This window comes from Lichenostomus cassidix, chromosome 5, assembly GCF_008360975.1.
Source record: "Lichenostomus cassidix isolate B80296 chromosome 5, HeHo_3.0, whole genome shotgun sequence".
Lineage (NCBI taxonomy): Eukaryota > Metazoa > Chordata > Aves > Passeriformes > Meliphagidae > Lichenostomus > Lichenostomus cassidix.
Window position 1 is genome coordinate 36,233,097 of NC_139486.1, and position 26,123 is coordinate 36,259,219.

The 26,123-nt window shown below is 39.2% G+C and overlaps 1 protein-coding gene across 6 annotated transcripts; it reads right to left on the reverse strand.

The window, feature by feature from the left end:
• Positions 1-1,931: 1,931 nt before the first annotated feature.
• Positions 1,932-26,099, reverse strand: GANC (glucosidase alpha, neutral C). 6 transcript variants are annotated; one of them, XR_014852642.1, is made up of 25 exons: positions 25,945-26,099; positions 24,773-24,835; positions 23,447-23,555; positions 22,331-22,458; positions 21,616-21,798; positions 20,681-20,726; positions 19,280-19,346; positions 17,777-17,873; positions 17,004-17,184; positions 15,988-16,141; positions 15,244-15,479; positions 14,124-14,250; positions 13,153-13,232; positions 12,142-12,285; positions 11,639-11,735; positions 11,170-11,271; positions 10,436-10,679; positions 8,674-8,738; positions 8,090-8,166; positions 6,815-6,889; positions 6,292-6,405; positions 5,636-5,748; positions 4,891-4,994; positions 3,282-4,015; positions 1,932-2,242 (listed from the first exon to the last, which is right to left on the reverse strand). XR_014852642.1 is itself a non-coding variant. In XM_085062313.1 (24 exons), exons 1-24 carry the CDS (start codon positions 25,971-25,973, stop codon positions 3,906-3,908), a joined length of 2,745 nt encoding a protein of 914 aa, XP_084918439.1. In that variant the 5' UTR covers positions 25,974-26,099; the 3' UTR covers positions 1,932-3,905. The 6 variants fall into 6 exon arrangements, 5 of the variants coding, with proteins under 5 accessions (XP_084918439.1, XP_084918440.1, XP_084918441.1 ...); XM_085062313.1 differs by having other exon boundaries at positions 1,932-4,015; XM_085062314.1 differs by lacking the exon at positions 25,945-26,099 and adding an exon at positions 25,644-25,919 and having other exon boundaries at positions 1,932-4,015.
• Between the last annotated feature and the right edge of the window lie 24 nt (positions 26,100-26,123).

The window sequence follows — 26,123 nt, forward strand, 5'->3', positions numbered from 1 at the left end:
GAGTAGTTTGGCAGCACTAAGATTCACCTGGTAATAGCTACCTCCCATGAAAAAAGCAACTTTTTGTGTAGGGGGAGAAAAGTTGATAAAGAGTCTAGTGTGGAAACTAGGCCATTCTCTGTGTGTTGGGATATACCAATGTTGAAGGAAACATCTGACTCTGCACATATATTTTGTCACACAACAGTGGGATATGGGACAAATTCACAGCCCCTGTGAGAGAAAATCTAAACACATATTTTCTCTGTAACCAGTTCTTCAAATGGTGACAATACTTATATGTTGAGAAAAGCACTGTAATACCTTGATTTTTCTTTGATTGCAAAGTCTTCAATCACAGGTTGACATCGGTTTTATTTTTGACTAATGATACTCATTTCTGGCTCATATATACACTGCTGACCTTCTGCCCTGGGGCTATGGCATTTTCCAAAGCACTGATTCCTTTTTTTATTTTCTCAGCCATTTGCTCAGTTTACATATTTCAAATCAACAGAGCAATGGACAAACTCTACAACTCATTAAAGAAAACTCCACTAGGGGAACTTTTAAAGAAGGTAATATAGTTGGCAAGCTTGACTAACCTCTAGGAATATTAATAATCAGTCTTTTAGGCCATTTAGGTGGCCTAAATCCTTTTCTTTTTATCATGAATGCAAGCCTTCTTGCACCAACAGGGCACTTGCAAAAGATTCAAGCATTTGTGAAGATAGGAATGCAATTGTTTCAGGGTGGGTTCTCCAGATGCAGAATTGACCCTTCCTCATTACATTTAGATGCAAGGATTGCAGATCTCATACTTGCCATTATTTTGCAGGACAGTTTGGCAGAGCCATGTGTCACTCTTTGCAGGATATGCAAGTAGTGAGATGTTAGGGCCTTTCATCGCACAACTTCAGCAAAAATGCTCATTTTGCAGCCTGTGCATATGTTTTTTCTTTCATATTCTCCCTTTCTGCCCAGTAAAATGGTGCATGTCTCAAATACAGAGCTCTGTTTCTGGAAGAATTGTCAGTAGTAGAACATGACAAACTCTTTGTGGGCTGCTGGGGAGGATCAAGTAAATGATTAGCAGTGCATTTTGTTTGGTTTTTTTTCTATTGGGACAGTCATCAAGTGCCAGGGTATGAACTGTTGCTACTGCTATAGCTAACAGATCAGCCAGCACCTGCATATGGAATGGCAGGTGGACATGCACTTCTCACTTCTAAGCCAAAGTTGCTGTTTAGGTATGTTCAGGAGTTACACCTATTTAAAATACAATTTCTCCTTTTCTTATTTATTAAAGGACAGATTTTTTTTTTTTTAAAGAGGAGTTGCCAGTTAAAGACAAATGGTGTCTTTAAACACTATTTTCCATAGAGGAGATTGTCTAATACACAAAGCAAAATAAGTTCTCAGGAATTAAATCCCATATGTGATGGAATTTACTGCAAGGAGAAGTACCCAAACAGCTGATCTGTTCAGACAGTAACAATGAACTACTCTTTAGTGAACTAATCTAAAATGTTAATATTGCTATTTACTTTTTATGAAGTTTTCTCTCCAGTTGTTTTCATTAATTGAATTTGATTATTTCTTTTGTAAAGATGTACTGCAAATTTATTTCTTCATTTACGGCATAAATATGTGGATGAGTATGTGAGTTACTATAAACAGCAATGTAAATCACATTTGCTGAAATTTATTTTCTCAGATCTAAAGACACAACTGCTATGGTTTTCAGCAACTAATTCCTACTGAAATCCACAGAAGTTAGGGACTTCATACCACTGAAAATTTGACCTATGAGTACTTACTATGGTGTAAGTGTCTTACTGAGGGCCAGAGCATAAAAGCTAGTCATTCACTTTAACCAGATACCCATGGAAGAACACTCACTGGTGATTCTGAAGAGTAGAAAGAAGGTTGAAAGGAATAAGGCATGTAACTTGCTTCATTATTACTTTATTTCACTTTCCAATTTCAGAAACAGCAGTTAAAATATTTAATTAAATTGCCCCAGAAAATAACTATATCCTGTCAGGAGCACTGCTATGCTTAAACATTGTAAGAAACCATCAACCAAAACTTAAAAGGTGATAGAAAAATAGAGTCTATCTCTCTTTTCACAAATGTAAAAGATCTATTTCCTGCTATTCTACCTGGATTAACACATCTGGATTAAGCACAACATTTCTTGTGCTGCCAGTTCCTGGAGTGGAGGCTCACACTGTTTCCTGGAAGGTGCTGACAAATAGCTCTGCAGAATAAAAAAGAACTTAAGGGTCTGGTGGGGAACAAACTACGTTTGAGTATTCAAGAGCAGAGTACTCAGAGTTTGCTCTTACGCTTGCTATTCCCAGAAATCTGCCCTGCAGAGGACAAACAGCAGCAGGTGGGAATGACTGACTAAGCTGAGGGTGGATTAGTAATGTTATGTTACCTTTAGCTGGCAAAAATGGTGATCATCCTTCTCTGTTTCCTACGAGTTAATTTACGGGTGTTTTCAGAAAATATTTCTTTATCTTACTAAAAGAAATTAAGTAAACTAGAAATGCAGAAAAACCAGAATCACAACGAATGGCATGTTCAGGTTTGACGCAAAGCAGAACTGGTTTTAAAATAATATAGGTGACAAGTGTAGCAAATGGAAAGGCTAAACAAACTGGAGCAATGGCAGCCTGTGAAGAGATGTCTAATACAGAAAGGCCTGAGGGAACCGGCAGGATGTAGTGGATGTGAGACTCAGGATGAGTCTCTTTTGCAAGGGAGCCAAGCATCAGGACGTACCAGTTCTGTTTGCAGAGATAGTGGGAAAAGGAGGCAAGGGAACATTAGGCTGAGCTGTAACAGAATGGAGGAATTAATGCAGCATTAATCCCATTAAAATTAAAATTTGCTTCATAAATGCCTATCTCGAACCTCAGCCAGATACTAAAAAGTGACATCACTAAAACTTGTGTAAAGGAAGCCAAACCTTGGCAAGAGTTGGAAGACGTGGAAAAGCACAGCTCCTTCACCGGGCTGGCTTTAATCAATGACATTCAATCATCAGCACCAATTTTTTCCTGACAGAAAACTATTTTTTTAAGTAGTACTTGCAGATGGAGAGGAGCAATAACATGGAAAGTGTTTCTGTGAGTGTACAGCTGCTATCCTAAGCCAATCCTGCAACTATGAGGACCTGTGCCTTTTTGAAATCCAGGTTTCAAAGCTGGCTATTGGAGAGCCTTCTGCACTACCACATTACTGTCTTCTACTATTGCACAACTGACTGGCACAACCTACCCAAACCTCACCTTCAGTGCCTGAGCTGTTTGGCGAGCCTGCTGTTTACTTTCCTGTACAGACCAGCTAATTCTGCATTGTCATAAGGACTGGAAAGCAGAAGTGGGTGGCTCCTTCTGTGTTTGTTCTCAGCAGGCAGCTGGCAGGCAGAACTCTGGGGATAACCTCTGTGTTTATCATATCTGCTGACGCTGCTTGTCAAACTGGCCCCCATCTCCTCAAGAGCTCCAGTCTCTGAATGGTGAGACTTTGAAACATTTATATTAATCCCCGAGCCAACGAGCCCAGATCTCACCCTGTCAATTCATGATTTTTATTGCAAGTGAAGGCAGAACTGAAGCTTAATGCCTAACTGATGCTAGCCTAATACAAATAGCTAATTTAGCTATTTAGCTCAAAAATTTAGCTCATTTCCCCAAAGATACAATCATTGTGCTATTACTTCTGCTGAACAGTAAAGTTATATGAGTTTCAATTAGTGCTGTAGAAGAAATATTGTAAGAAATGTTAGTTTGGGTGTGTTGGTGGAAAATACGTTTGTTTTCACTGGATTCAAGTGAACATCTGAAGTCTTCCACATTTATTTCTCCTCAGCCTCTCAATGAACAGCTTCTCTGAAGAAGTTGCTTCTCCTTTCAGCTGATACTGATCTCCCAGTCGGCATCAACACTCAGGGCTAAGTTTTCCAGTGTCAGCGCAGAGGTCTTCGTATCGTATGTGAAAACCACTTCCTTTTTTTTCCCATCTGAAGAGGACAAGAAAGTTATCCATTTAATTTAAGAAGAATCCTTCTGAAACACAGTTACACATGACTCTCTACAGTTTTTAGTTCTGGCTGTCTGTGCCACTGGTGGAAAGGATTGATTAAAAAAGAAATAGAAATCAAATCTTCCCTTCATACACATAACAATGCAGCGGAATAAGAAAGTAACTATTTCTTTTTTTCTGATCTTTCAAACTTTGGTACATCAAACTGTGGAACTACTCAAGGATTTTTCTGAAAAAAATAACCCTGGTTTCTGCACAGGTTTTCCTCAAAGCACCCTTGACAGGTGGAAGCAGAAAGTCCATTTCCCCATGACTCTCAAAGTGAAGGGACAGGCTCGGAAAGCAACCAGGAACCATAAGCTCTTTCTGTAGATGCTACTGCCTTATCCATATCCCTTGCAACTTCTGGAGATGCCCGTATAGTCAGGAATTCCAGAGCAGAGCTTTTGGATGAGCATGGAAACAGAAGAGTAAATCTGGGTTTGTCTGCCTGTTAGGCAGGCTGACAGACCTGAGCAAATGGGCCTTCATTTGAAGTGCCATCTCTGCTCATGTTCTATGCAGGACAACATTGTCTGAACTTGTTCATTCCAAATCACTTTTATTCATTTATCTATTGCCTTACAAAGCCAGTGTCCTTCAGTTCTGCATGCAGTATTAGTGGTGAATAGCTGCTGGCTCCTTTCACTGAATTCTGTCCTTGATATAAAAAAAAAAAAGTGAACAAAACTAAACAGAGGCTTCATATGCTGTAACACTTCCTTTATAGACCTGTCAGTTTGACACCCCTAGTGAATGGCAGCAGAGCAAAAGAATTTCAAATCTGTAGTAAAACAGAAGTCAATTCATTACCCTTGGGACTGGCTGTCACCAAAGTGGGTTGCTTTCCAAATCCCAGAACTATCACTCGTTCAACTACACATGCAGTGTGGTATTGTCCGCTTTCATCTACACAGCTGAAAAAAGAAAATTACTTCATATAAATTAAGTATCACACAAATATTATTACTTCAGTTTCATCCTGAAAGCTCCCTATACAGGTTTCCTTTCCTCTATTTACCTTTATCTCAAAAACAAGTAAAACTTTCTCCCATTGTCAGCTAATTTTTCACCGCATAACAGATTTCAGTTAGAAGAAAGATGGTTTGAGAAGTTGTTTCATGGCAAAAAGCATGGCTTTGACAAACCAGAAAGGTTCTGGATTTTAAGAAAACAGTAGTTAAAACTCCTAAATATAAATTTAAAGCTAATAATAACATTTTTTTCAAGTAAGATATTTCAATCTGAGACAAAATTATGTTTAATTTTGTAACTAATTTAATTTTTATTAAAAAGCTCTAAAAAACTTCAAATCAAAATGTCAAGTTTGTCTAGACTGGAACAATATGAGACAACTCAGTATTCAAGTGTTACTGCCCTCAGACTTACGAAGAATATTGTTTACTTTGGCAGTTTTAGGACAGATTCTGCACACTCTGGGACTTCACTAAGCAACAGATGAGACTAATACTGCTACATTTGCAAGAGGGCCTCATGAACTAGAACAGGCATTTCCAGTGACAGTGTGTTGGTGGCTTTTGTCCATAACTGCTGTTACCTGGAAGAGAGAATGTTCTTGTGGAAAGTGAATTTCCGATACAGGAACTGCTTCTTGTGGAGATACTGAAATGAATGCCCATCATCTACGTAGAGCTCACCCATGGCACAGTCCTGAGAAACACACCAGACAGAACACAAATTAACAGCAGCTTCTAGTGTTGAATAATGAAACTAAAATGTATCACTGTATGTTATGCCTCATATTGAAGGTGTGTGTTTATTTTTCTTTAGCAACTTGTATCCCTGGAAGGCTCAGGCAATCCAGCTCTGAGGGTGCTGGACATCCTGGTTTTGTAAATTGATGCAGGTGCCATGTGTCACCTCATTTATTAGAAATGACACTTGTAGGAAGTTTCCTCTCTGTGCCCAAGAGGAAATTTGTGGCCTCCTCATTCTCTGCTCCTTCCTCCAAGGGACTAGACAAGGACTGAAAAAGGTCAGAAAAATGTTCTGCCTCTGCTGTGCTCAGATAGTCATGTTTAGAGGGAACAGTGGGGGAGAGGTGAGAGTCCCCTCAAACAGCACAAGGGGAGAAGAGCCATTGGGCACTCAAATGTAGATGCCATTTTGCTGCTTGAATAGGCAGCAAGGGCCTACAAAGGTCAGATGGAGTAAAAGACATCTCTGTAGAAAGGGAACACTATCTCAGAGTACCTCTGTGTCTAAGGCCACGCGGAGTTCATAAGAAATATCTATCATCCATTCAGTGGATTTTCCAGCTGTGGTCTTCAGAGGTATCACGGTGCCCCCCCGCTGGAATACAGGAATCTGCAGAAAGCAAAGCCAGGGTAGAGAGGTTCCCATACTCTGATAATGTAATTTTAACAAGGATCAGAGATAACAGAAGTTTGCTCAAAACTTAGAAATTAAATTTGACCACGAATATATAAAGAAAATAATTCAACTAATGATGGGAATAGTAGTAACTTTCAGTATGTGTATAAGAAAATAATTTTGCTTGGACAAGTCGCCCTTATATCATCTCACTTTACCACCAGGGCACAATAATGTTCAACCTAACAATAAAGGAAATGGGACTTTTGTAGAAAAGCTATTTTAGATTACATTTCTACAAGGAAATTGCAGTGTCACTTTTCTGATTCTGAACATTGACAAAACAAAAACTTGGGGTTTTTTCTTCTGCTCAATGCAAGTAGCATTTTGAACATAAACATACATTCTCCAGTGTTACTGAGATCTTCACTGTGCCTGCATCTTCCATTCGTTTGAATTTTCTGAAATCATACCAAATCTAGAAAAAATGAAAAAAGAATGAGCATCACACATATGCCAAGATCTGTTCCCTCTGCAGATGCAGTTACTCTCCTGCTTAACCTGTCACTATTCGTAACAATCTATTTGACATGCAAGAAAAAGCATTTACTTTTTAAATTAAATGACCTTCCAAATGAAAATAATAAATTATCATTTCTGAAGCACAAAAATAATCTGAACTTTTGTACAGTTTGCATAATGTCTTGTAGGTCTTAAAGCATCTGGAAGTGCAAAACAATGAAACACTTCCAAAGGTTTTTTTTTTAAATCTAGTTCTTAAAAAAGCATATTTATATTGAAGTGAAAATTAACAAAAAAGTTGCTAATAACAGGTAACAAAATAGAGCTGCATCTGAATCTCCCGTGCACCACACCTGCCAGCAGGTGTAACTGCTTTAAGTGTGCCAAGCAGTCAATTGCCACAGAGACCTTGATAAAAATATTTTTCTCTGCTTGTCTGGAAAGGCTAGTCTGTTTTTCTCCTTATACTGAGAAGAATTCTAAGTGTGCTCAGGTGCATTAGTGCAGTCACAAGGCTCTGCATGGCCTCATACACTTCCTTTTGCTGCTTACTCTCTAGAGTCTCAGGCTTTACCTTAGCAACTCTTTTCCCCAATTAATTTCCCTTCCTTCCCTTCATAGCTGCTGTAGCCAAATTTGTAGGAGTGGACCACTGTGCCATCCTGTGGATAGATAAGTTTACTTCAGAGAGGAACTGCTCTCTGTAAGTGTCGGTCTTTGCTATGCATGTCCCAGACTACTAAGGCTTGTCTTTCCTTGTTAAAATTTTCCCTCCCCACAGTTTCCCTCTGATTTCTTTATGACATTTCTTCAAAGTTGCCTTTCCCCCCACATAAAATGAGAAGTTTAACCCAAAGAGAAATACACGAAAAAAGGAAATTGACAATTTAGGGAAGCTGTTTCATGTGATTGATGAGAAGCAGCAAGCCTTGAGGGGAGATTTAAACTGTAGGTGACTTGAAATTTGTGCAGCAGCTCTTGGAAAAGCAAGTACGTAAATTTACTGTGAGCCAAGCAAGCAAGGCATTGAGATGGAAGGAAGGGTTCACAGTAGCACAAAAGTAGTGCTCAGCAGTTATGAGATGGGGAGCTGGAAGGTTTCTGCATAAAATCCTTCTGTGGACTGAACAGCTGAGCAATTCATATACATCCTTACCTCCTCTGACCCTGGAAACAGAACTGTCACTGTCTTGGCCTCTTTCTCTGTGACTGGATGCACCAATAAAGCATTTCCTGAAGCAAAACAAAAACATGGATGTGGTCCTAAAAGCTGCATCTCCCCAGATCACCTGTGTGCTCTGGGGTTGTCAGCCTCCCACAGCCATTTTAGGCACATCATATGCTTAGGTTCACTTCCTACTGAAAGAAAAGGGATGTCAGGAGCTGATGGCTGACTGACTTCAGCAGCCAGCCATACCACAGTAAAAACCAATCAGTAGTCGTTTGCTACTGCCATTTTTGAAGTATACTGTGATCTTTGCTGCTACAGGGAACTTGATATTTCAGGTCAAAACCAACCATGTTTTTTAAAAGTGACTAGTGAGATAAAATTCAGGTTTTGCATCTCCCATGTCCCCTATTTTCAAAGTGCTGTTCAAACTAGGTCCCTTAAAAAGCTCTCAAGTTCAATATTCAGTTATATTTTTTTAAATCTTGAGCAGTGTTTTTATGTTTTCTTTTTGTCATGCATCACATCAAAAATATTTAACTCAAATTCGAGAGAATAAGACACCTGCTTACCCAACATGTACTCATTTTCCACATCAAAAGTTTCCATTTTCTCTGGAAACTCTATCCAGAGAGACCTGTAGAAAAGAAAGATAATGAAATTCAGTTAATTTTTTCCTCTCCAATCAACCTGTTCAAATCCTTCTGGCATTTTCAGGCTCCATTTTCTCCCTCTCTTTACAAGGCACAGCTATCAAGAACTGAAGATAGGGCAAAATCTTTTGTGTCAGTGACTCAAAGTACCCCTTTGAGTCACTGATGGGAGTCCCCAGTACAGCAAGGGTTAAGACACTCCAGTATACCTATCTTTACATCCTGTGGCCTCATTTTCTTCCCTCCTGACTTCTTCCTTACAACCTTGCACTACATCTACCTTCCTTCTGTCAAAGGAGAGATGAATGAGCCTTTGTATTCCCATCTGCCAGCAACGCTGGCATCTGATGAGCTAGTCCCTGCAGCACAGGCGTTCCTGTTCTCAACAGCTCACTGCTGCTTTTATAAGAAGTCTCCCCTGGCTACGCCTGAAAAACCTACACCAGAAGCTCATTTTCAGTCTCAAAGAAGGGTAGTGTAATAACCACCTGGTTACAGAACAGGAGTTGTATATTTAAAGTTTGAGAAATTATGACAATAATACCTTGCTAAGAGACAGGGTCTGGGTTTCCTTACACAAAAGCCTGGCTCACCTGCTGACTCATATGCATCCCCTTGTTCACTGCAGCCTGGCTGTTCATGTGCTTGCTAATGAGACACATTTTCCATTGTGCTTGTCTCAGTGAGAAAATATCATACTTCCTCTCTAATCCTGAACCTACTGGAGCAAACTTAATACAATAAAGTGTGATTTAATACTGTGGGCAGTTCACACGTCAACAAAAGTTTCATTTCAAGAAAGACAGAAACGCACTGTCTATGTCAGTGCATAAAACAGATACATTTACTACCTACATATGTGCAGACTCTCACACTATATCTGTAATGCAAATCATCTTCAAAACTCAAACCACTCAGCCCTTGTCTAAAAGACCTCTATGTTTTTAAAACTTCTAAGATGCATCTGCATAACAAAAAGTAAAAGTAAATGAGTGCAAAAGAACAGTTCTAGGGCAACCTCAAGCTCACAGAAATCAATACCAGGGAGATTGACATTCATCTCTTCCTCAAAGAAGTGCTGCATTCAGTTCCATTGAGGTACATTTTTAAGAGGTTAGATAGTAACAAAACAAATGCTTATTTTCTAATTTCATTTGTGTTCTAGATTATTAAGTTCTCTACTAAAAGAAGCATTATAAGGAATATTGCAGAATTAAATGATAAAACTATTAATATGAAATAAGATTTTATAACAATAACAATTAAGCAGTAACAAATATTTTCAGCAGGGGCAAAATGGCATTTACATTTCTAGATCAGCAAGTTCAGAGTCTGTTATATGTATCGGTTGGACTACTCCATAAATGTTCTTTATCATGACAAGAAGTTTGAAGTCCACAGTACTTTAAAAATGTGTTTAAAGACTGTGAAGTGTTTATTGAATTAGTGTGCTCCAGGTGTCACTTGGAAAAAAACCTCAAAACATAATTTTCTTCTGAGAACCCTAACAAAGCTTGCAGAATGCATGAAAAAAGAATTCAGTATTATCAGAATTTTCGCGTGTTCCTTTCCCTTTTAATACTCAAATAAGTAACTACAAAAGTAAGAGATGGCAATTTAACTTCCCTTCTCCAAGCAGTTCCTGCAGGTAAGCCCTGAGGCTCCTGACTCATGCTCTTACCTCATGACGGGTTCGGCCGCCGTGTGTGCCCGATAGAACAGAGTGTATAAGTAGGGCAGCAGGACGTAGCGCTCTCTAATGGCTCTCCTGATGATCTGGGTGTTCTTCTCCCCAAAGAGCCACGGTTCGCGCCGTTTGCTCTCCATGTTAGAATGACCTCTGAAGAAGGGCTGGTAGGCTCCAGCCTGATACCAGCGAACAAGTAATTCTGGTTCTGGATCTCCAATAAACCCTCCCACATCAGCTAGATATTGCGCAGACAAATGAAAATACACATTTTTGGAGATTGTTCTGGAAAATGTGAAGCTCTCCTCTAACAAACATTCCAAGTGTATAAATCCATGCATTTCACAGTTTGCTTGCTGTTCTGCTGTTGGGCAGCTGCTTGTCCAAATAAAAGTGAGAAACTGGTGCAACAAATTATGCTTTGAAAAAAAAATCTCAAGAGAGCTTTTGAAGGCTAAGTGAGTGACTTTCCCAGTGACAGAGGGCCATCACAGTGAGGCTACAGAACACCACCTGAGGATTGCTGCTCCAGATGGAACACAAACACTGCACAAAAGTTAGTAGAGACATGATGGTGAGAGCCAGGTTTCAGGCTTCTGAAACCAGACTAATTTGAGAAATTGCCTGGAAATGCACTGGGCTGTTGAGCTTTCCACCATCTGTGCTGAAGTCTACCTTGCAAATACAAGCTTGGTGGCACCATTTATGCACAGTGAGAAACACATTACCTCCACAGAATGAAATCCCTGCCATGTTGATGGTAAGAAGCATTGGAATGGATATTTTCAAGTAACTCCACTCTGCTGTGTTGTCTCCAGTCCATACTGCCCCTGGAAATACCCAGTTTCAGCATTACACAGGAAAATAGAATGTATACCTCAGTTTATGCTTGCAGTTAAGGAAAGAAGACAAGAATAATCATGAACTATTTGGGAACTGCTGTACATTTAAACCTTTCTTTTCTTCATACATGCATGCTCCTGAAATACGCAATAACAGCAGGTATTGGTTTGGCACAGGACACAGGTTGCTGTTCTGCCTTTGACTTGTACACACCTTGCCAGCCTTTCCTGATTTTTTTAATCACTTGCATTGTTACAAGCTTACCACATCAATATTTCTAAGACAGTTTCTGTCATCTCTAGACTACTATCAAACCTAGTAGAACAAAGCAGCAAGGAAGGCATCCTTACTTACCATACTTCTGTGATCCAGCAAAGAAAGATCGTGTGAGGACAAATGGTCTCTCTTTTCCTGAAGAACGTCTGATGAGTCCTTCCGCAGTTGCCATTTGCTGAAAATCATGAATATAGAAGTCAGGAAGACAAACTCTTTATTAGGGTATTTTCTACACTGTCTTTTTAGCCTATCTAAGGCAGAAAAATTAAGAAATCTGGACCCATAAATAATACCTGTTATAAAGTAACATATTCTCATTAGAATATATGTGAACAAAAAATTATTGATGATGTACAGTCACAGCCAATGTAATTTACATTATTATGGTATAAAGGGACAGATGTTGTCACATTTTCTTGTGACCAATCACAGTTAATTTCAAATATTGCAATATCTAGCACAGCAGAGTTTCAGTCCTTGATGAAGGTTACAGAATACTTACTTCTGTGTAAAGTACCACATCAGTACCATACATTATACTCCATGAGAATAACTGCTGTTTGTGTCTCCAGGTATTCTACCTGGTAGTATCCGTAGAGGTTGTGTACTTCCCGATGCTCCCAGTTGTTGTAGTGCACAGCATCTTTCTGCATTGTTAGTTCTGCCTCTTTGAAGACTGAAGGCTCATTCATATCATTCCATACAAAGAGGATATTCGTGGATGCCTGTGACACAGGGTTGCAATTAGATTGTGACAGAGCCAATTCTGTGACTTAGTGTGTTTATCTCAAGTGGGTGTCAAACCAGTCTAGGGTATGAGTAGAAACAGCGGCACAAAGGCAAGACTTGGTAATTACACTTCTCAGGTCACTTGAAAGCTGCCAGCCATTCATCTCATCCCCCTCTTAGATGACTTTGCAGGCAGGGTAGCAGCCTGCTAGGCCACTTGATTTTTGCAATTCTTACAAAACTCAGTAGGAGCTTGCTATCCCTGCTTTCCAGTGAGAGAAAAGAGGCAGGGAAAAGAGAAGCATAAAATAACAATGAGGAAAAATCAAAGAAGGCCAGTGGTGAAAGACTGGAGAGGAAAAGCAGCATAGGAAATACCTACTATTCATGTCTACCAAGGAAGTGGTTTCAGCAACTCTGCTGCAAACCAGAACTTTGAGGCAAGGTGAGGGGAACTGGAGGTATCCAGCAATGGTCACCCTGACACTTTCAGTACTGGGCAGAATGAAGTGACTGAGTTGTGAGAGCACACTCCCACATTACTCCTCTGTGCTATCATGGTAGTAAAGGCTGGAATAGCAGCAGCTGTTTTAGTTTATGGGCTCTTAAAACGCCTGCAGTTTGTTCCTTCTACAGCTGCAACTAAGTGAGCATGTTCATTGGCGGCACATGGGTGTCAACTATCTTAGTGCAGGTAAGTCCATGGAGAAAATCTTCCTGTGGTACTTCAGCTTTAAGATATTTTCCTCTACACTACAATAATAGAGGTACAAAGACCAAGAACTTGCTTAGACAGTGTCTCCTCTTTTTTCTCCCTTTTCAGGCTTTCAGGGATATGTAGATCAGAGCAAATAAATACAAACCTTGTATGTTTTGAAGGCAAATTGATCTGCGTACCATTTTCGCACTTCAGGATTGGTGAAATCTGGGTAACAAGAGGAACCTGTGGATGTGGGGGATCCCAATTATTTACCTTATTTTAAGAACATTGTCTTTTCACCTAAATGCAATGGCCTAAAGCTGCAATGCTTTTCATAGGCAGCAGTTATGTAGTTGCTGTTTTTTCTGAAAAAAAAGTTGAAGAGCAAGTTCCAGGCTGACTTGGAACTCAGTGCACCCCTTGCCATGTTCTGAAGGTCAACACATGAAGATTGCGGAGGTCTGCAGCTCAGCACCATTTAAGGATGACTGCTAACAGTTTGAAATGTGTTCACATCTGGACAAGAAGTCAGGAAAAGACAACATCCCTGGTATTCTGAGCTCAGACAGGAAAGTGTCACTGAGAAGATGAATAAATACATCCTGCCATGCTACTAGAAGTTGTGATATGTCCTCGATTTTTCCCATAATCATTCCTTTGCCAGGATTGTGGGCTTCCTGTCTGTAAAGAAAGGGGACAACCTCCTTTGCCTCCTTGCAATGAGATCTCTCATGAAAAATAACATGTCAAATCACTGTATTACTATTGAATCAGTCTTCAGGATCAGGGTTCACTGAATTTCATCTAACCCACAGAAGCTGTGCTCACTGCAACAGACCAGACTACATTTCTGTATCTGAGAAAAGCTGGGAAGAGGAATGGCTGTTCTCATCAACAAATTCAACTTTTTTAGTTCTAGGCACTTGGACCATCTGTATAACAGAGGCAGCTATGCAGCTGAGGCGGTTAGAACATGACTTTACCAAAAAACCACAAAGTCTTTGAAATTATTAATATTTACAAAAAATGCAAGGATTATAAAATTTTAATTCCACTTCCATGGATACCAATTAAACTATTCTGCAAAACTTTTAAAATAAACAGCTTAAAAGATAAAGACAGAGTGTTTTTTACCTGGCCAACAGATGCCCTCAAGATCTTGCCCATTTCTGTCTTTTACAAAATATCCCTTGTCTTTTGCCTGTGAATACAGGGCATATGAGGGATCAACCTTAATATGCGGATCTACGATGACCACAAGCTGCCAGGGTAAGAAAATAAAATGCATCATTAGCATCAACTGTGCTTGATAAAACAGTAAGAGTTCACTTTTGATAAAAGGCAGAGAATGACTTCATCTCAGGTAAAGAAGATAGCTGTGTCACTTATTTTAAAATGCAGTTTTTTTACATACAGCGCTAGGCACATGTACAGGATCTTAATTTACAAGGACTGCATGAACTCACCCCTCTGAAATAAAGGACAAAAGCCATTGTTTTGGATAAAAGCAAGTAATCCAACCCCTAAAAACACTATGTTTAATTCACTGCTGTTTTCTGTGAATGGGAAATCTCACTTCTGTGTTCATGTGCCTGCTTAAAATCATATGACTTAAGACATTTAAATTCATTTTAGTTCGTGTAGCATACAATAGCAACAGGTATTGTATTTTGCAGTTACACTCTGCTCCTTTGCTGCAGAACTGAGGAAATACTATAGCTCCAACTAAGAGATTATAAAACTTGAATGCTATTTCAGCAGTCCCCTATTCATTGACTTGTGGCAAAGATCAAGTATTAAGCAATTCTACAACTTGAGGATACTGCCTAAATGTTAATACCTCTGTAATTCCAAGGAAAATATTTTAGCTGTAAAAACAGAAGTACAGAAACACAAAAGAAAAACTCAAGCAACCACAGAAACTGCCAATGGTGAAAGCTTGTGTTAAGAAGAAAAATTTTCTGCTGTGCTCATCAGTGACAGCACTGACCTGCTTCTGTAAGATCGAGTTTCATATGGATCAAATTTAGCCAGATTGTTAGGATACAGAACAAACTACTAAATAATAAAATGGTATGAGGAACAGAATTAAACAAGATAGCTTGCATGCTGGAAGCATCACCAGATGGCAACACAGGCTGTTACCCTGTTGTAGTTAAACTGTTTCCAGTATCTGAAGTACCCTAGTTAAAGCTAGATAGTGCAGATTCACACGGCTGAGAAATACTGTCTTTCTTCCTGCTATATTATTTACCTTGCGTTTTTTCTTCCTGAGATGTTCTTGCATCTTTCTGGGGTTCTGGAATTTCTGTTTATCCCAAGTAAAATACCTCTTGCCATCTGTGTGCTCTATGTCCAGCCATATCACATCATAAGGAATGTCATGTGCATCAAAGCCAGCATCCACTGCCTTGACGTCTTGCTCATCCTCATAATTATACCTGCACTGATGGTAGCCCAGAGAAAAAAGTGGGGGCAAGGCTTGAGTGCCTAGGAAAAGTATATGAATGAAGATAAAACTGTAAATGTAAATTATCTAGAGACTCAAGGTATCTGCATGGTCTATCTGCATGACATCTCTGCTCCCTTCCCTAAGGGACATACTGGAGAGTTACCTATCTTTCTGTAGTCTCCAGGACACACTACTCCATAAATTCAGTCTTTCCACATTATAAGGTGGCATGTCTTGAGACTGACTGGCAGTCTAGTCCCCTGTGTTTCACCTCTTCATCGAAGGGCGCAGTTTCAGATAGCAGCAATTATGCTGGCTTCTCAACTAGAGCCAAGTTTGACCAGCTGCAAATGCTAGGGAAAATGAGAATGGAGGCCTGTCTTCACAAAGTACAAGCCTTTGATCTACACGCTGCAGCTTGGGAACAACTGGTCTCGTGCACACAATGGGCTAAGTAAATATTGACCCACTCTTGGGTACAGCATGTTCCTCAGAGAATCTCTCGGGTAAGTGTGCCATAATGACTCCAATTGTGAGAGTTAGTACCTGTCAGTTGTGCAAACTGCTTGAAGATATCAAATGGAGTGGGTCCCATCAGCAGGAAAACATCAATGATCCCACTTTCTGACATCCAACGTACATCAGTTAGAGGCACTGCTCTCTGCTTTGCAGTCTCTGCAGCAGATCTGGATGGAATGTACTTAGAAGGGAAACAAGGTAAAACTCAATCTCTCTCTCTACCAAACTTTTATGCAACGAAGGAGCAAAGAGGGAAACACACAAAATTCACTAACACATACCTGGCAGGTATTAGGAATACATACTGAATGTTTCCTATTTATCCTTCACAAATCCTTTACCTTGCATACTGCTTACACAAAGTAGAGTAATAGTTACTGAGAAAAAATGGGTAATGAGTGGCAAAATAATTAAAGCATTTCCATAATTAAAGACCATGCATTTTCTGTAGGATCTTTGAGTAATATCTACATCATAAGTTAAAGAGAAAAAAAAATTAACCACATAATAATGCAATTCTGGAAAAGCAAGATTTGCTTTTTTGTCATTGTTTCAATTTTAACAGAATTCATATCTTTGTGTTTCAAGAGTTCCTTTCCTGAACATTTTATGTGTCTTGAAGGTCAATTACATTCCACAGAAGAATGAGCCTGCTAAGCAGAAATGTGTGGCTATTCCAATAATTTAAATACTCATAAGAATTCCTCAAATCCAAGTGATTGTCAAGATTTTTGTCCACCATTTTTTCTGCCTGCCACATCCACCTGTGTAGATTTTTTCTGCATATTTGCTCTCTGCCTTTTCCAGTAGATCTGTTAAGATACAAGATCTATAACTTGGCTCTTGAAAGGAGTTATCTCTTTGTTCTTTTCAGTGGGTTAATACAACAAATTTAGTAATAGGGAGTACAGGAGGAAGAGACTGACAATTCTTCATTAACAAGCAAAAGATAAATTCCCAATAGCATTGTTATATTCCTGTTGACCCTGATCTAAAGTGTTTTCTTTTGTTATTAAATTCTGAGGAAACTGAATGACTCTCACCTCAGCTACTGCCTTTGTACTAATATCCACCAGTGTTTCTGAAGAGTTCAGCCAGAAGATCGCTGAAGTTCTGTTAGGCTTGTGTGCTAAGAGAAGGGGCACTGAACCATAAATGCCTATTTTGTCATGTATCTTGTGGCCGAAAATGTCCAAATTATAAAGCCGGTAGGCATCACCATCACTAGGACAAACAAACAGATGTGTTTGTTACATGCAAGCATCTTGAACTAGGCCTATTTTAACTCTATTGCTGTGCCACTAAACTTAGTGAATACTCAGTTAGTGCTCTGTGTTGTCTTTTGTTTAGCATCCAGAGCTGAAATATGGAGTGCCCAGATTCCTGCTTCTTTGCTTTGGTCCTCGCTATCTGAATCAAACAAGATTTTTGCTGCCAATGAGACTACTGTGCATTTGCTTTAAATCCTAAAATATGATTTCTGAACTCTTCCATTCTCATGGAATTTCTCGTTCATGAATTTTGCTAAAACATGACCAATCCTGCAATTCAGAAAAAAAACTGCATGGAAAATTGAGAGAGAACAGAAGAGGCCATTCATGAAATCGCACAGTAGGGAAAGCAGAACAACTTACTCCACATGGACAGGGATTACAATTCAGTTTGCTGTATCATTAAATTAAAATATACACTATGATATACATATCTTAAGCTGTTGTCTGCATTAAATTATTAATACAAAGTTATATCTCTCTTTTATAAAAAAAAACCAAACAAAAAACCCACACTGCATTTATCAGCAATCTGACATCTTCACCTGGTGTTTTTGAGAAGAAGTGTTTCGGTGCGTTGTGGTATTCCATAAACATGTTCACATCCATGTAAAGAGAAGTCCATGCCTACAGAAGTAGGACCTGAGGAAGTAACATTAAATTATATGAATGCAGAGTTCCAATCTCGGGCTTATCTGAAAGCAACAGAGCAGAGCAACCCAACTGGATAAACCAAAATAAAATAGGTTTGAATATTCCAATAATTAACTTTTTCATGCTTCCTTTAAACTTCACTTCCATTACTTATTATTACTATAGAGGTAATGTTTGAAACAGATTTTATTTTATTTATTCTGATTTTGAACTTCTTAATAAGATAAAATTAAGCACTTTAACAGAAAAAATTCCCCAAATCCATGTAATCACTGATCACTTCTTTATTCTGCAGTAAAACTGCTTAAAATATCTTCTGTTTCTATCCCAGTACCTAAAAGCCAAACTCTGCAGCACAGTGGACTTCAGAGTCCGAGCTGCCTGTTTTCCACTGCTCTTCTCTTCAGCCTTAGCCAGGGAAGCAGCATGCACAAGAGTCCCTACCAGTGATATCACCCTGTCACATTACTGAATCCAGAGCAACTTTTGGCAGGTGACCAGACATCCTGCAGACTGACAAGCAATGGCTTCAGGATCAGAATCTGATCAGACAGACTTTATTTCTCTGACACAGAAAACAGAAAAACATGATGCTGGCCTAAATCATGAGATACAGCATGAACAACAAGGGCAATAGCTTTCTGCCCTCTGTGTCTTGACCATGAACTGAAGGAGTTTCTGTTACCAAAAGGAATTGCTTTCAGACTTCCCCCTTCCTACTCTAGCTGCTGGGTAGTGCTAGTTGCTATAAAAGTCTGCATGATAGTGGTAATGGACAAAGCTAACCAACTTAATTAATATAGAACACAATGGGACAGACAGCAGAACATCATATACTTTGGTAATTGATAATTTGAATTGTATTTGAGCTACCACTCTCACATGTCTACAGTCTTCTTCCTATCAATTATGATGGCTCAGTGTTTGCTTTTTTAGTCCCTACTTCAAAAGAATTTCTTTTTGACAATTATAAATGCTTAGATACCACAATTTCTCATACGTCATGAGAATATACTACAGGTGGAATCAATTTTATGTACTAATACTAAAAACAGAAAAGGAAATAATGTATTATATACCTTATAAACATGTACAGTCAGACAATGCAGCTAGTGTTAATGCTGTGTCAGAAATGGCCCACAGTGAGTTGATGAAATGGGTCACATTTAATGTGTTCCCTCTTGAACAGAAATCTAATGAGTATTTGCAGAATTTCTGTCAAATTGTTACCCATCACTGATTTCTAATTAAAAGAAAGTTAAAGCAACTGAAAAGCAGGAGCAAGTGAGACATTGATAAACGTTAACAGCTAAAAAGAAAGAAGACAGAAATATGAATGAACACAAGTATATACAAAACAGTAAAGTTGTTTTCAGAACTATACTGAGACTTACCATGAGCTTTGATGTCTAAGAAACTGCCAAATTTCTCTTGCCAGAGACCTAGATCCTCTTGTTTTTCCTGCACAAATAGAAATAGCTAAGCCTAGAAAAGGTAAGTGCTCACATAATGTATTTCTAGGGAAAATATGTTTATTCACATGAGATTTATACACTGTGAACTGCTTTTTTTGACAAATATGGTTAATGTAAATAAATCCAAAACACAAACCAGATTCTCCTGCAGGAATTTACACTGAAGAACTGACACATACATGTTGTGCACATGAAGTCCACTACAGGATAAAAGTTGTATCTGAGGTCTTGGATAGAATCATAAAATAGCCCAGTTTGGAAGGGACCTTAAAACATCATCTGGTCAACCCTTTAGTGGTAAAGGAAACCTTGATGAGATTATCTAGGAACCTGTCCAAACAAATCTTGAGAAACGTCCAGTGATGAGGACTACACCACATCCTTGGGGAGGTTGTTCCAGTGAGTGCTTATTCTCACTGTAAAAAATGTGTTTCTTCTAGATGTTGAATAAATTTATGAAATGCAAATTGCAGGGATGGGACCAAACAGAAAAAAACCCCATACAAACAGAAACTAACTGACTCCCTCCAACAGTAAAGGTCAGACAACAGAAAAAATCTCCAGACACTCTGGAGTGTCTGTAACTGGTACTTTTAGTTTCCTTGTGTCCTGTCATTCATTGTCCTAGAATTTCCACTTCTTGCAGTGTCTTTCAGAGTTTTCTACATTCATCCCACAATAAGTGGACGTGACCTCCTGCAGCTGTGTGACTACCCTGGCAGAAATCAGAGCTCAGACATAAGTATGCTGAAGGCAGCACAGCTCCTGCCATTTATAAGAGCATAGCAGAGTAAACAGCCATCTGCTCTACAGGAGGCTAAAATTATATCACAGATACAACCCAGCCTCCTGGGAAAACTGCTGTGTGCCTCTATGCACTGCCAGGACCCTGTTTATTTTAAGAGACAATTTTATTTCTGCAAGCATATTTTTTGACTGTTATAAAAAAGATCTTGTTCTCTAGAAACTCTCATTGCAACGAACAAGGAATTTGAAAATTACAAATGTCACCACAAAACTCCCCTTTACACACTCACCCCAGATCAAGTAAAAGAAAAAAAGAGAAATAAATTAGCAATAAAAAGGCTATAGAAAAAAACATGTTTGTGCTAAATCTACCTTACCAATGACTTCTACATCATAGAACACATGAATCTTCCTTTAACTATGAATTTGTAAAATATCTCAGTAAGTTATACCAGGTCCTTCTTGAAAGTGGTTAGGCTGTATTTGTAAAAATGGTATGGGGCAAAATGAACATGTGATTTTAATTCTCTTTTAGAAAATCTTCATGCTGGAATTGTAGTAAGCCTGGGTTACCTTAGAGGAATCGCTTGTTGTCTCCTCATTTTGTGCTGTAGGTTTTCTAGTGAAAAGAAATACACAGAAGTATATAATTGATAACAATCAATTTATTGTTAACATAAGCAAGGATTTCAAACAGAAAATTAAAATAGCACCATGCCTTGCTTTGTACATTATGTAAGAGTTTTGGTGCATGACTATTCTGAAAATTGATGCCATAGTTGAGAGCTTTAACTCGCAAATCATTTTAATACTCAATGCCTTAAAATAACATTCACTCAATACTTGAGTTAGGTTGACTTCTTGGCCTTTCATGTTTATTTCCATCTGCATCAGCATTTTACCCACCCAGAAGATCCTCACTTCTTTATCATTCTGCTAAGGGCTCTCTGTTAATTACAATGTTTAAAATATTGCTCTATAAGAGAAACACTTGCTATTCCCATTTGTTAGTCATGACATACCCTGCATTGTGGTTTCTCATCCTTCCAGCACTTTGCAGGGTGATTGACCTGTGAAATCTTGCAGCTATATGGCACATTGCAAGTTGAACAAAACTTGGCTTCAAGTGCTTATAGAGTGAATAACACTTACTTAAAGAGTAAATTTAGTGACAAAAAAGATGAAATTAATAACCCCATCATACTACCATCACTCATTCCCAAGAAAGACAAGGGGTACCAGGATCCTTTAGTGTTTTGCAGAATTGGCCATTAAATGAAGTTAGCATTTTGCACATGGCTGCTGCAAAGGGATTAAAACAGTCTGCAGCTAATTGATCTAGAATTTGTTTGTTAAAACTTCACTGTGTACTTCTTGTACTTATGAAGTAAAAGAGAAGACATGTTTCAGTGCACAAAAACTTCCAGAAATTGCAATTGTATAGAATTGTTTATCTTCAGCTACAGCACAACCAGTATATACAATGATGTGATAGACAGATACTGTACCTGTCACTGGGAGGTGGTTGTAGGTGCTCAAAATACAACAACCCATTGGAATTCATGCTCATAACAGTCTCACCCTTGGACTGTAGCTCAACCTGGAAGGGGTTTGCTGTGACTTGAAGTTTGTAGTCCTCATTAACACTTGACAGAACCAAAATACCTGCGTCCTTGTGGGATATGAACAGTCTGGCAAATGAAAACCAACAACAGCTTTATATGAATCAGCAGCACATGAAATCCACTTAACTAAATAACAATTTGATACAAAAGATGGGCTAAGAATACCTGCACACATTACACAAACCTCAAGGCTAATGTTGAGCCAAAGAAGGCCAAAAATACATGCTGTGCTCACAGTTAACTGCATAATGCAAAAAGTGGCTACAGAACTGCCATGAAAACTATCCAGAGCTTGCATTCCTTTCACATTTACAGGTAATGCCTTAGGCAAAAATTATGCATCGTAACAAGCAGGCTATTTTCTGATTGGGTCATAACATCTCAGGTTTCTTATGTGTATGATAGAACTTTCTCCTATGAATTTAACATGATTTTTTGAAAGTAAATTAACCACAGACATTTTTGTTTTCTCTTCCTGTAACACCTTTATATTGTAGAGAGCCAACTGTACTGTAACATAAAGAAGGGAGAAATTAAATGAAACTGTATAAGTTGTTAAGACACTAAATCATCATCACCTAGATCACCCATCACTTGCCTCTGGGTGGTAGGCTCCTTTATAAGAACATCAGGAACTTTGTATCTTGCTCTGAGAGGAGATACCTCATCAATTTTAAGCCTGAAAATATTGCCTTCTATTTCATAAATTTCTACTTGTAGAAGAACCTGTGAGCAAATGAACAGATAAACTGGTAAGGATAAAATATACCAACTTATTTTTAACACAGCATCACCAAACACGTACTGTCTGGAAAAAAACCCAACATGTCTGCTTTCTGATTTAATGTTCTTTAGCATGGTTGAGTAAAAATCATCAGCCATATGAATTTACACCAGCTAACTCTACTTCACCCCTTTGAAGTGACAATGCCTTTTAAGTGAACTCTTTATCTTCAAGCCTCTGATATTCAGCATTTTGCAGCTCTCTCCCCAAAAGCAGCACAGAAAACAGCAGTATTATACACTGACATCAAAGTTGGTACAATTTCACTGCTATGCTTCAGTCTTTCATATTCCTTAAAACCTAGATAAAAAAAGGTTCCTTATTCTGTGCTGACTGTAAAGAAGGTCAGGATTAACAAAAGAGGCGGAAAATGCTTTTATGCAGAGTATCTGCACAGTGTGATGCTCAGAGCATGGAACTGAGCTGTAGCTCCAAACTCCCATAATCCAAGCATGGATTAGGTTACCTATTCTCTGTGTAAATGTGCTACTTGTTAGGCTGTTAAACTACATAAATAGAAGACAATCCTTTTCCTGTTTATCATCTTAAACGCAAAGATGACTTCCTTTTCCCAAAAAACTGCCTTTGAGAAAACAGAGGGAAAACCAGGAATGGTTAGGAGGTGCTGGAATATACTTCCTCTTATTCCGTTACAGAAAAAACCTTAATATTTTGAAATAGTCGGGAAAACTGAATTAAAAGTATTTTTCACATAAAAAGAGTTCTATTCAGAACTCTGTTTTCATAAAGCCATTAAAATTCTTTTTAAGTTAAATGCTGACCAGTAAGTACATATTTAGGCTGATAGTTTGCATTATCTCTCAAATATCTATCATGGGAGAATCTCAAAACCTGCAAATATTGTCAGTCTTGTTGACAATATTCACTGCTCTTTCTGCAAGCTCCTTCTTATGCTAGGTGGTATCTCACCTTATTCTCCTCATGAATAATCTGGAATTTTACATTCTCATCACTTAATATGACTGAATCCAACAGTACTCGATACAAGGAATTCCCAGGATGTAGAAGTTTCTGACGCCTGTCAAGACAGAAAATTATTTTTGGTTTCCCCAGTTCTTTTAGCTTATATCATAGAAAGGGACATAATATTTTTAGAAATGTTTACTTAATAATTTTGTATTGAATTTTTTCAAATACAATTATTAGCACCTCATGTCAAGAGGAAAAAGAAGGAATATAGTTCTGAGCACACCTAAATGTTTATGAATGAGATGTTAGAGGGGTTCAATCACCCATTTATAAGGTTTTTTACAACAATAATAGACTTAATTCAAGTGTCCAAGTCTAACCTGTACAGTTAATTACTGTTCTTCCATTGATCCCTGAAATTTCAAGTGAATAATCTGTTTTTCACTTTCTGTCATATATCCCTGCAACACCCCAATAAACATGCTGGGGTGATGAAACAGTGTGTGTCTGTAATTTGTAACCTCCTGAATACATACTGATGAAATGGTTTCTCAACAAGTCAGATGACTACAGAGTTTTGACTACAGAGTTTTGACTACAGCTTTTGGCCCTGATAATGTTTTCAAGACAGAAACCCTGAAACAGAGGCTCTTTCAACAGTTTGCAGAATGCTCCATGCCAAGCCCAGGTTTTTACGAGCTATTTGAAGATAAGCGTCTTGGAGGCTACCTTAAAGAGAAACTTCTTCATTAATAAACCCAGTATGTCAGTGACTAACTGGTATAAAAAATGGGCAATCATTCCTTTCAGTCAGCTAACACAAGATAGAACATCCAATGGAGGTTGGGAGGAAAAAAAAAGTTGAGAGATAGCACATTTAGAAATGGAAAGAGAAGGATGACTTAGCATAAGGCTAGCTTTAAGGGACTTGTGAGCTAGAATTCAGATTTCACGCTGAATTCTGGCCAAGGTACCTGCTTAACAGGACTGTAATCATGTACGTTATTGTCACAGTTTAATGGCTCCTATTGAGTGTTGTGCTGCTTTGAACTACAGATAGTCAAGAAACATCCACATCAAGAGAGCAACCTGCATCTGAGTGCACCTGTAGTTAAAATATTGCTGGGGCTATTCTGGATGTAAGATAACACCTTTTAAAATTTGCTAATTATTGCTTGCTGACAGGTGAGTAGAACGTTCGTCTTTGAAAGATAAATCCTGAAAGTAGAAGACTTGCTGTGATAAAAAAAATCAATGTGTAACGATTTCCTGTACCTCTTAATACTACTAGTTTAAAAACAACCACCACACTACAATTCTCCATACCTGTAAAAAGCAATCTGGTTGCATTTCTTAAAGGTGCTTTTGTCCACAGCCTCATCTTGGATGCTAGGAAGAGTAGATAAAGAAACTGTTTAAATATGTTCATCAAACACCTGCTGAATAATCACATGATTGGAGGTCTTTTTCAAGAGTAGTTAGGATTAAAGACAGTACAGAAAACTCTGGTCCAACATAAAATGTGATGGACTTTGAACTAGTGTGTTTAGATATAGGAAGAATTTTTAATACATTTAGTTTCATGCTGTGCCATTTCCTTTTAAACTTTGAATATTTTGAGACATGATTGAATCTATGACTAAAAGAGCTGAATTTCAGCACAGCTGAATTCTTGGGGGTTTGCATTTTGAAGCCAGACCTCCCTCTGCAGTCATTACAGTTAATTATTACATTCCAGTAATAAGAATGGAGACATGGGGAGGACTGGCAGAACGGAAGTAATCCTGCACCCTCTTCTTCAAACTTCACTGGGACCAACAAAGGACGGAGGCTTCTGATGATCTTGCTGACAGCTCTATGTTATGTTTAAGCTTGAAGTAATTTTTAGATTAATTAGATGACAGTAAATTTTTGATTTGCCTGAAAGAAAATGGGATGCCAGTAGTGTCTATCATCAAAATACTTCCCAGATCATGCTGGGTTCAGACACACATAGAAGAGAATAAGGTATTAGTTCTGGCAGATAAAGCACTGTTTATAGAACATTTATTAATTACATACATGCAGCACAGGAAATGCAGACGGCACTCACTGAGGCTCAGTCACAATTAAAAGTCCTGGATTGCTATCCGAGATCTCACAGTGACCATATATTTAGATCACTTAGCCCTTCCCATTTTTGCTTGAAGACACGTACGTCCTTTGGGGTTTCTCTCCAAGCTCGGGCGCCTGTTGCCGCATTTAACCCAGGGCAGCCCGAACTACCCATCGCGCTGCGGACTCCGCTGGCTGCCCCGCTCCGCCGCGGCAGGCTGTGCCCGGGCAGGGCAGGGCAGGGCGGCGGGGACAGCAGGACAGCACCGACACGGCTCCGCCCGCCCCCCAGCTCGATGGGGCCGGCTCCGCTCGCCGCCGCTCCCCGCCGAAACCGGTGGAGCCACCCCGGCAACGGCGGGAGCGAGGAGAGGGCCGGCCGAGGAGCTACCAGGCTGCGTTACCTGACTCCCCCCGGCGTCCCCGCCTCCATGGCGGAGCTGCGCCGACAAACTCCCGCGGACAGAAGGGGTGACGGTCCGCTGCGCCACCCGGGAACGCCGTGGGCCCCGAGCGCGACCCGGCTGGCGAGTGACAGCCGGGGGCGGTGACAGCCCGGGAGCGGCACCGCCCAGCGCCGCTC

Excerpts from the sequence above, each read along its gene's own strand:
- GANC (XM_085062314.1), bottom strand. The coding sequence starts at position 25,687 with ATGCGGCAACAGGCGCCCGAGCTTGGAGAGAAACCCCAAAGGAC. Across the intron at positions 21,799-22,330 it reads AAGGAGCCTACCACCCAGAG|ACTGTTCATATCCCACAAGG; the intron begins GCAAGTGATGGG and ends TTCATTTGCCAG. Across the intron at positions 10,680-11,169 it reads AGGGATTTCATTCTGTGGAG|CTGATGTGGGAGGGTTTATT; the intron begins GTAATGTGTTTC and ends CGCAATATCTAG.